The sequence below is a fragment of the Branchiostoma floridae genome, unplaced genomic scaffold, assembly GCF_000003815.2.
Source record: "Branchiostoma floridae strain S238N-H82 unplaced genomic scaffold, Bfl_VNyyK Sc7u5tJ_395, whole genome shotgun sequence".
NCBI lineage: Eukaryota > Metazoa > Chordata > Leptocardii > Amphioxiformes > Branchiostomatidae > Branchiostoma > Branchiostoma floridae.
Genome location: NW_023365831.1, coordinates 20,099 through 31,845, shown reverse-complemented (window position 1 = coordinate 31,845; position 11,747 = coordinate 20,099). Strand labels below are relative to the sequence as shown.

Here is an 11,747-nt window from a genome sequence, read left to right as displayed (position 1 = left end):
ACTCTTCCTGCCGGCTAGACGCAGGTGCAGATGTCGGCTCTGTGGGGTGAACGTCCGAAAGATCATGGCATGGAGAACGAAAGAAAACCAATTTCCCCTAAAAAAAGTGCTGTAATTAAGCCTTTTACAGTACTTTAAGCCAAAAATTTTACTTGGATCATTTTACCAACTATCTTATGCCTATCTATACCAAATGTTACTCATACCAGGGTACAGGGGTGCAAAATATACCGTTATAAGACCGTCAACAACAGTCGCACTTCGGATAACAAGTTATAAGTACTGTTGAACTCAGTAACGTTAAAGTTTGTTTTTAGTTGCCTTTGACGGTTTGACCTGAAATAGTGTTACGCTAAACTCCTGAAGAGAAGTTAAGTGACTGCTGCGATTATCATAGATATGCCCCTAAGAACTGATACAATACCGGTATAAAGCCTTCTGAATAGTGTAAAATGCGAGAGCCTTAGGCGGGCTTCGCTCCCCCTGGCGGGAACACTGCTATATACGGGATCATGAGGCCCCGCTTATGAATATTAATTAGCCTTTGGCCTCCTCGTCGCTGATTGGCTAGGTCTTTGATTCAATCAACTCTCCGGCTGACGCGCACAGGTGTGGCTCTGTGCGGGGTCACGGAAGGTCACGTCAGGAGGCCAAAAGAAAACAAATTTCCCCTCAGAAAAGTGCCAAAATTAATCATTTTAAAGTTGTTTATGTCAAAAATTTTACTTGAATCTTGTTACCAAGTATATAATGCCTATCTGTACCAAATTTCAGGTCATTTAATTGTAATACCAGGGTACAGGAGCCAAAAGTGTCCTTTTTTGGTCAAAAATTGGCCAAAAATCGCAAAAAATAAGCCTTTTGTTGCACTGTACACCAAAAGTGTTATTGAATTTATATGAAGGTATTATCAAGGCACATCTCTGTCAAATTTCAGCTCATTCGGTTGCAATACCAAGGTACAGGAGCCAAAAGTGTCCTTTTTTGGTCAAAAATTGGTCAAAAAATCGCAAAAATAAGCATTTTGTTGTACTGTACACCAAAAGTGTTATCGAATTTATATGGGGGCATTATCAAGGCACATCTCTGTCAAATTTCAGCTCATTTGGTTGTAATATTAGGGTACAGGGGCCAAAATATACAGTTTTGGTCTAAAATTGACCAAAAAAATCTCAATAAAATCATTTTAGAGGCAGATATGAAAAAACTGAGAAAAAGCATCAAGGTATTGGCCCATTCTACCCCTGTGCCAAATTTCAGGTCATTCGGTCCAGGAACGGCGGAGATGAATCACTTTGAAGATTTGACAGGAGAAAGAAGAAAGAAAGAAAGAAACACTAGAAAGGCCGACATTTGCTTAAGAGCAAATACAGCATATTTCAGCCATACCCCTTCCCACGCAACATTGGACTGTTCCCAAATCACCCCTGCGCAAAAATGGAACATCCTCTTAACAGTACATTATCCCCCAAAGTGGACTGGTATTGTGAATTGATTCCAGGTAAAAACAGAGCTTGCTTCTATTTTTCAGAAAATGACAATAATCACACCTTTCATTCAGAAAATTTTCATCATGACTGAAAATTGTTGAATGACTCCATGTAACATCTATTATCATAGGTTATTATCATACGTTTACGACGATTTCTCTAGCCATACTGATTTGACAAATTGTCAACGCATCATTTTCTCCAGTTACATGTTGCTGTTATAGGTTACCCTTGCCACTTAATCTGTGTAACTTTTCTGCCACTCTTGTCCTGCTAAAAGCGTAATATTGTAATTGTAACACGCCGCGGAATTACACGGCGAACGGGCGCGTGGTTGGGAGGGGGTAAAAAATACCGGTAGGAAGAAACACGGCACAATTAACTGCCGCTATGTACATTTATACATCCTCTGATGTTCCTTCCTTTTCTGTCAGTAAATGCATAAAACATAAACCTGCATGAGCATACAAAATGTCATGAGAAAACGGACGTATACTGTCAAGAATTTTCATTTAACTTCTGTCCGTCACAACCGCTATGACGTAACACTTCACTGCTAGCGTAGATATAAAAATGGCGGGAAAATGGCTGCGTACGTTCAATTTTGCCCATTCAGTCGTAGATCCGGGCTATTATGCAACGGTTCTTCACACTTTTACATGAGTTGTAGGTCACCAACAGAAATTCAAGGTTGTTGTTGAATCATGTTCGTCTTGTGCCGTGAGCATGTGTAATTATGATCTATAAATTTGGCAATGAATGTGACAGTGTGTTCGTCCCACGACGAGCTGCCTACCCCGAAAAAGATACTGAAAACTTTTGGCCTTGCTGTCTTCGAATACATTGTTATAATAAATAAGCGCTTCAACTAAGGATGGCAACCCGTACAATATTTTTGTATACTGTTGAGCTAAGTAAAGTTTGTTGTTTATGAGGTTTTAGTTGTCTTTGAAGCTTTGACGCGAAATATTTTAAAGTCAAACTGCTGAAGAGAAGTAAGTGACTGCTACGATTATCGTAGATATGGCCCTAAAAAACTGATAAAAGAAGCCTTCTCAATAGTCTAAAATGCAAGAGCTTCCGGGGGGGCTTCGCCCACCTGGGTCCCCCCCACAGTGGCCCTGCCCCTGGACCCCGCCTGGGACATTCGGCGGCCCCCGGACCCCTGTCCGACGCTTTGAAAAAATCCTGGCGAGAAGTCTGCACGGCCTGAGTCTTTGTCGATTATCATAGATATGCCCATAAGAACTGATACAATATAAAGCCTTCTGAATAGTCTAAAATGCGAGAGCCTTAGGCGGGCTTCGCTCCCCCTGGCGGGAACACTGCTATATACGGGATCATGAGGCCCCGCTTATGAATATTAATTAGCCTTTGGCCTCCTCTTCGCTGATTGGCTAGGTCTTTGATTCAATTAACTCTCCGGCTGACGCGCACAGGTGTGGCTCTGTGCGGGGTCACGGAAGGTCACGTCAGGAGGCCAAAAGAAAACAAATTTCCCCTCAGAAAAGTGCCAAAATTAATCATTTTAAAGTTGTTTATGTCAAAAATTTTACTTGAATCTTGTTACCAAGTATCTAATGCCTATCTATACCAAATTTCAGGTCATTTAATTGTAATACCAGGGTACAGGAGCCAAAAGTGTCCTTTTTTGGTCAAAAATTGGCCAAGAATCGCAAAAGTAAGCATTTTGTTGCACTGTACACCAAAAGTGTTATTGAATTTATATGAAGGGATTATCAAGGCACATCTCTGTCAAATTTCAGCTCATTCGGTTGCAATACCAAGGTACAGGAGCCAAAAGTGTCCTTTTTTGGTCAAAAATTGGTCAAAAAATCGCAAAAACAAGCATTTTGTTGTACTGTACACCAAAAGTGTTATTGAATTTATATGGGGGCATTATCAAGGCACATCTCTGTCAAATTTCAGCTCATTTGGTTGTAATACCAGGGTACAGGGGCCAAAAGTGTCCTTTTTTGGTCAAAAATTGGTCAAAAAATCGCAAAAATAAGCATTTTGTTGTACTGTACACCAAAAGTGTTATCGAATTTATATGGGGGCATTATCAAGGCACATCTCTGTCAAATTTCAGCTCATTTGGTTGTAATACCAGGGTACAGGGGCCAAAATATACAGTTTTGGTCTAAAATTGACAAAAAAATCTCAATAAAATCATTTTAGAGGCAGATATGAAAAAACTGAGAAAAAAGCATCAAGGTATTGGCCCATTCTACCCCTGTGCCAAATTTCAGGTCATTCGGTCCAGGAACGGCGGAGATGAATCACTTTGAAGATTTGACAGGAGAAGAAGAAGAAGAAGAAACATGACGAATACTAGAAAGGCCGACATTTGCTTAGGAGCAAATACAGCATATTGCAATCCATCTTCATCCTTGAAAAAATCCCAAAATTCAACAATTTGAAGTAATGTTTGCTCAAAGGGAAAATGAAGTACTGTGGGCACTTGTCCTACACACCTTCATGCCGAATTTTAGATCATTTAGTTTCAATATAAGGGCATAGGAGCCAAAAATACACATTTTTTAGTTAAAAATGGCTAAAAATCCAAAAATAACTCATTTTATAAGTGGTCTATGAAGAAAGTGTTGATGGGGTCCTGTTGTCATATGTCCAATTTACCTTTGTACCAAATTTCAGGTCAATTGGTTTACATACAAAGGCATAGAAGCCAAAAATATACATTTTTAGTCAAAAATGGCTGAAAACCCCAAAATGACTAATTTTTGAAGTGATCTATGAAGAAAGTGTCAATGGGGTCCTGTGAGCATATGTTCAATGCACCTCTGTACCAAATTTCAGGTCATTTGGTTTCTATACAAGGGCATGGGAGCAAAAAATACACATTTTTAGTCAAAAATGGCCAAAAACCCTAAAATAACTCATTTATGGAGTGAAAAATGAATAAAGCGATGATGGGGTTTTGTGGTCATATGTCCAACGCACCTATGCACCAAATTTCAGGTCATTTGGTTTAAATACAAGGGCATAGGAGCCAAAAATATACATTTTTAGTCAAAAATGGCCAAAACCCTAAAATAACTAATTTTTGAAGTGATCTATGAAGAAAGTGTTGATGGTTTTCTGTGCTGATATGTCCAATGCACCTCTGTACCAAATTTCAGGTCATTAGCTTGTAATACCAGGGCACAGGGGCCCAAAATATACATATTTTGTCTAAAAATGACCAAAAACCCTAAATATCATAAATTCTAAGGCCTCTATCAAGAAAGTGAAAAAAAACGTCTGGGGGTATTTGCTATTTCTACCACCCTGCCAAATTTCAGCTCATTTGGCCAAAAAATGAAAAAATTAATCCCATTTGAAGATTTGACAGGAGAAGAAGAAACAAAGGAAAACTAGAAAGGCCGACATTTGCTCGCGAGCAAATACAGCATATTGCAATCCAAGCAAAATGGAATGTGATTACTTGCATTAGACGATTCACAAGTTTGTAGAGACAATGCAGAGTCACATTGACTGAGTAGTTTAGATGTTCTTAGCCCCTACAAGGATAAAGTTGAAAACGATTAACTCTACACACACTCTCACAATCTAAGTAACAAAGAAGAAAGATGCAAGCATAAGTCATGTACACTATTGAATCTTCTTGACAGCTTTAATTAAACAATTTTTGAAACCTTGTACTTGTCTTGCAATTTTGTTACCTGTTATAAATACAAAAATGCAAATACAAAGAAAATCGAAAAAATGATGCAAGATGAAATAATATACACTTTAAATCTTTACTTGAAACTTAAACAACTTCTTCAAAACTTTGCAAAGCTGGCTGCTATCTGCCATGTCCTTCTGCAGCTGGCTGAGATCAGGCTTGACTGGTTCTTCCCTAGGCCCCGTGCGGCTTTTCTTTCTCTAGTTGGGTCCCATCTGGAGGACAGAAACAGGAGATTTGGCATTTAAGTCAAGCAGAAACATTCTGGTTTTTGACAAAGTTAGTCACTCTAAAGTGACAAAAACATACCACACGAGTACACTTTGGTGTTAACTAAAAACTATTTTACATTTGTAATCAAGTTTCAACGCAAAACAATTATTTTTCCATCTTGTCAAAAGCTTACCTGCTATGTGTTCCAGCATGATCTTTTGACTGCTTGACGCTTGAAAAGGAAAGGAAAAAAAATTGATCATTGACAATAATACAGCTGTGCAATGAACTATATGCAAAGTGCTTTCAAGATATAAAAAGTCCAAACCTATGGCTAGCAGGGCCTGGATAGGCTAGACTCGTGATCCTCCCTTTAGCGACTTCCAATTTCCAACCCCTCATTCGAGGTTACAGAGTAGGAGTGATGCACCTACCCCAGGAAATTGGTACATTCGGGCCCTCACACCACGACAAGGCGGAAGGATCGGGAGCCAATGTTTGGGCATCCCGGTGAGGGAAAAATAAAAGTTAAAAACAAAGGTAAACATAAAATATGTTAATAAAATAGTAATTAAAATTTGACAAAACATCAATCAAACTTCAAAACTATACATCTAGAACCCATATCAAAACAATGTTTGTGATGGTGAACATAAGACTTAAAAACGCTACATAGTTACTGATAATGTGCACACATACAACATTACAAAACAGAACATATATAATATAATATTAGGAAAAATTATAATAAAATGACCACAGATAGAGATTAGATAATTGGCTTATTGCTACAATTGTGCATTCCATTTAACAGATTTTTCTCTCATTATTTCTCTTCCTCAGCCCCACTCACAGGGGAGAGCTCTTTCTCCTTCCTCAACCCCAATCACGGGGAGAGCTATTTTTCTTTCCTCTACCCGAATCAAGGGTACCTCTTGTTCCTTTCTACCCCAATCACGGGGAAGCTCTTTGCCTTTTCTCTAGGGAAAGACTTCTGTTTCAAATTCCTTCCCCTACCCCAAGCACGGGGAGCAGTTTACTTTTTCTACCCCAATCACGGGGTAGCTCATTGCCTTTTCTCCACCCTAATCACAGGGAAGAGTTCTGTTTCCTTCCTCTCCCCCAATCACGGGGGAGCTCACTGCCTTTTCTCTACCCTAATCACAGGGAAGAGTTCTTTTTCCTTCCTTCGTTAGTCTGTAACACCAGGAACCCCCTTACCAACACCAAACCCCAATAGTTGGTAAAGGGGGTTCCTGTTTTACCAGGAGCCCCCTTACCCACCAATGAGATGAGTCGTTGGCAAGGGCGGAGCGGGTAAGAGTCCACGACTTCAGTACCCCTCTCTCTCGCATCCCCTGTTTGTTCAGCTACGATCAAACAGGGTTACCAAGACCAGAGCTGGTGATGATTACCAGGAACCCCCTTACCAACATCAAACCCCAATGGTTGGTAAAGGGGGTTCCTGTTTTACCAGGAGCCCCCTTACCCACCAATGAGATGAGTCGTTGGCAAGGGCGGAGCGGGTAAGAGTCCACGACTTCAGTACCCCTCCCCCTCGCATACCCTGTTTGTTCAACAATGAGGTCGACCAATCAGAGTATGCAAGGCCAGAGCTGGCGATGATTTCTGATACCAGGAACCCCCGTACCAATTCAAACCCCAATGGTTGGTAAAGGGGGGTTCCTGTTTTACCAGGAGCCCCCTTACCCACCAATGAGATGAGTCGTTGGCAAGGGCGGAGCGGGTAAGAGTCCACGACTTCAGTACCCCTCTCTCTCGCATCCCCTGTTTGTTCAGCTTTGATCAAACAGGGTTACCAAGACCAGAGCTGGTGATGATTACCAAGAACCCCCTTACCAACATCAAACCCCAATGATTGGTAAGGGGGGGTCCTGTTTTACCAGGAGCCCCCTTACCCACCAATGAGGTAAGAGGTTGGCAAGGGCGGAGCGGGTAAGAGTCCACGACTTCATTACCCCTCCCCCTCGCATATCATGTTTGGTCAACAATGAGGTCGACCAATCAGACTATGCAAGGCCAGAGCTGGTGTATATAATGATACACAACATCACAAAGGAAGGAATTTTTCTAATCCAATGCCTTTTGCATGGCTTATTGCAGCATCACCGATACAGCGTACAATACACAGCATCATGGTAACTGTAAAATGTCTGTATGACCCCACAGCTTACATTTGATGATGGTGGTGCAATGTAAACATGGTCAATAAGAGTTCCTTTCATGGTTGTAGGATCTTCCACCAACTGTTCGAAATTGTTTGTCTCAAAGAACTTCTGTATCTTTTTGTTGTCTTCACCTGATAAATTCTCATTAAAGTCCCCAAGAAAGATTGTGGTTGTTCGCTTCACTGTGGCCAACAAGTACTGCATCAATTTCTCTACATTGACTATGAATGCATCTTTTTTCACACTAGGTGGCCTGTAAACAGGTACAATGAGAATCTCAATGTCATCAACAGACATTAGCATAACCACACATTCCAGGCTAATGTCATCTGGAATGGGTATTTCATAACAGCTGTATCCATTACGGACATAAACTGCCACTCCTCCATGTGGTGAACTTCTAGTCATAGACTCTTCCTCACAAACATGTGTTCTGTCTTTGCGAAACACAGCAAAGTTTTCTAGCTGCACCTTAGAATCCTGCACATCTTCCGATAACCATGTCTCGGTCAAGCATATGATATCAGCTTTGAGCAGACAGGTAGACTTTAGACTTTCAAAGTTACTTACTAGATTTTGAGTATTGTGATGGACAATTTTCAAGACCGTATTGCTTTCAGACCTGTCATCGGCATTTTTGAACGGGTCAGATCTAAACTGCAAGTGCATCATCTCTTTGACTGCTTTCTCTACATGCTCATCACAGTAGATTGACTCCTGCTTATAGTCCGTGATGTGGAGACCACTTAAGGAACATACCCTGCTTAACGCCACATATGCCATACCTGATGCAAACACTTTTTTCATGGAGACAACCGCTTCGGGAACAGTCATGCCCTGTACTTTGTGTACCGTACAAGCCCAAGCTAGCTTGAGGGGAATCTGATAACGTTTGACTTTACTTTTGTTACTCAAGTTGTCCTCGATCTGACGTATCGGCACTGAATTGCCAGGTAGACTGCTAGGAGCCGCACTTTTTTGCCTTTCAAGAGCACCAATCTTTGGGTTATCAAACTTCACAAAGATAGTTGATCCTGACCACCTTTACACCGTCACTGTTCCAAATGCACCATTCACAAGACCATCCTTAACATTGACATTTCTACAGAGCATGACACGAGCGCCTACCCCAACTTGGACCCTATCGGGCAGATCATCTTTTCCCCCTTTAGCGAGATCTCGTTTTTTCATCGAACCTGTGGTGGGATCTTTGACAAAATCAGAGGCTTCAAAACATCTAATATCTGAACACCTGAGATTCAACATCTTGTCATTATGGTCTCCCACAGCTTTCTTGGTGGAAAAGATGTGAAGTGCATCTTTAGGATAATCATCTGATTCAAAGTCAAGACACAGCACCCTTGACGACAGAGTTTTGTCATCTTCATCTGAAAGTTTCTCCTTTTTTTTCTTTACTCTCATTCTATTCAAAAGCTTTGCAAAAGCAGCATCATCCTTCTGCCTCATGATTTCCTCAAGTTCAACAACCTCAAAGATTGGATTCCACAAGTCAATAATATCTGTTCCCTTGTAGAGACTCTGTCCCCTGACTGGAGGTATCTGATACATGTCGCCTACTGCCAAGATGCTGACATTTCCAAAGTTTGCACTTGACCTTGACTGTTTCAGTTGACTCAACCTACCATGAATATAAGACATGAGCATTTTGTCAATCATCGACACTTCATCTACAATCACAATTTTGAGGCTTTCATATTGCGCACGCAATGTGTTAAGGGTACTTTCAGACAGCGGCTGATACGTCTTCGAGACACGCATCAGATGGAACGCATGGTGCACCGTGCTCCCCCCAATGTTGAATGCAGCAGTTCCTGTGGGTGCAGTAAGAAGGACAGAGACATTATCAGGGTTTTCTTGTGTCTGTTGCAGTAACTTGGTAGCCTCATAGAATATGCATTTGATGAGATGGCTCTTTCCAGTCCCCGCACCACCCGTTACAAAAATATGAAAGGGATCTGGTCGTTTTCCCTGTGCAGTCTCCATACACCACTTCCGTACAAAATAGAAGACCCTCTGTTGCATTGGGTTGAGTGACTGCATCATGGGGATCGCAGCTTCTTCTGAGATCTGCTTCTGGCAGGCCTCTATGGCAAAGCTTTTCTCTTTTGATTTGTCAGTTGTTGCTAGGTCAGGAATGTCGTCCTCAGTGCCTTCATCATCATCATTCCCCTCGTTTCCTCCCCTCTTATCTAGGCACTCTTGTCTTTCTTGCTCCACTTCGGGGAAGATCTGGGCCCAAGCGTCATCTAGATTACCGTCTTCCACGTCTTTACGAGCCTGCTCAATTTCCTCGACATTTTGCTCAAATTTACACCTGTTCGCATGCACAATGACATTAACTCTCTCCTCTGACAAAGGAGCAAACCCATCAGAGTAGTATTCTTCATACTTTGCATACTGTGGTGGTTTCAACTGCGTGTCAAGATAGTGTGGCAAGTACAACTTGAGCAATGTCAAGTAGAATCGCTCTGGCTCTTTCATTTTGTTAAACTTAGCGTAACGGATGACTGCAGGCTGAGATCTTGTACGCTTTTGAACAACCCCAAAATTATCCCTCAAGTTATGTTTTGCTGCTCCTCTGGACGACTGCTCGGCATCATCTTGCATGCCCGAACAAGAAACGACGCGATATTCCGAGACAAACTCTGCAGCACACATTGATAGGAAGGGTTCTTCCAGTGGCCTTGCCTTGTATCGATCCATAATGCTTGGCATCCAGATGCTTGTTTCATCACAGTTTCCCTCACTTGCAAGCCTTTGAATCTCTGCCAAAGGTTTCGACAAGCGATTGGCTTGCTCATCTGTCGGTATGAATGTGACTGCTCTTGAGCACTCCTTCAACTTCAGGCTACAGACCCGATAGACCGCCTCCTGGGCGCTCACTTCCCTATGGTGAAGGTAGGCACTGCCAACTTTTCTCATTTCTGTAACCACATCTTCGTTACCTTCCCTTGCCTCTTTCTGAGCCTCTTTGAGCAGCTTTCCCATTTCTCTTTCTGCTTTGCTTATGTACGATACAATGTACTTGACACAACTGTATGCATCGAAGATATATTGGATGTCCATGTTACCATTCCACGCGCGGAGCAGATGCGGATTGAAATTGTTCACCCACATGTCCTTTGGCTGACGTCTGAGGAATACTTGCTTCCTAGTTGCCATCAAGTTCAAAGCGTCACACAACTGCGCAGTGGTGAGGTTTGCCTCCCTGAGAACGTCGTCAGTAGAGCACTTCTCTGGCTCTTTGTTCTTGTCCAAAACATCCCAGAACTTCTTCAGGTTGGATTCGGCTTGCTTCTTTCTCTCAGCATTGGATGCCGATTCTTCATCGGTCAGGTCCTGCTGGGGCACAGGGCTGCACAGAAATGTCTGCTTCACTGGCGGTTTAGGGAATCCGAACCTACAGACCTTGCCACCTTTCTTGCATGATGATGTATGACCCTTTCGATGCAATTGAACCTGGCTAACTATGTCAAATAACTCCTTATCTGTTTCTGGGTTTGGCAGCTGACAGCACACATATCTGTCCACAAAAGAGCAGATCTCTTCTTCAGAATTTACACCCAATTTTGGTGCATCTTTCACCCAAAACAAACAATGTATGTGAGGTGAGCCCCTTTGCTGGAACTCAGTCCTCGTGAACGTGTCTACGACCTCACCGATCGGTTGCGATGGAGATTTAATGAGATGTTTAAACAACAGCTTGACTCTGTGATCAAACATGCGAGCGGCAGTAACAGGGTTACTCTTCAAAATGTTGCAACGCTCTTCCCACGACAACTCACTTACTGGTACTGTGCCATGATCTTGTCGAATCGCCTCTAACACTTCTGGCCATCGCAAATCTGCCGCAGAAAATGTAGCGAACCAGGTTGGAATTCCCAGCTGTCTTATCATCGCGAACAATTCATTTAGCGTCTTGTCCCAGAACTGCGGAGTACCCCTGACTGGCTGAAGAAAGCGATAGCCCTGGTCTGACTTGAGAATGGACTGTAAGTCCTCTTTGTTTGATAACATACCAGCAGATATTTCGCGGCCATCACTTGCTATCGGCGAACCTTTGCGCATAGATATGGAAATATTTGACTGTATGAAGTGCAGCTCTGTTACATACTGTGCAAAGAATATGTAGCTAGTGTCGCT

The 11,747-nt window shown here is 42.1% G+C and overlaps 1 protein-coding gene across 2 annotated transcripts in view; it reads right to left on the bottom strand.

The window, feature by feature from the left end:
* Nucleotides 1–5,108: 5,108 nt before the first annotated feature.
* Nucleotides 5,109–11,747, bottom strand: part of LOC118408766 — an 11,325-nt gene continuing 4,686 nt past the window's right edge. For both annotated transcript variants that reach the window (XM_035809625.1, XM_035809623.1), the window contains 2 exons: nt 5,588–5,626; nt 5,109–5,396 (listed from right to left, as the gene is read on the bottom strand). In XM_035809625.1, the coding sequence (XP_035665518.1) occupies nt 5,356–5,396; nt 5,588–5,626 (80 nt within the window). In that variant the 3' untranslated portion in view covers nt 5,109–5,355. The remainder of the gene's footprint in view (nt 5,397–5,587; nt 5,627–11,747) is intronic.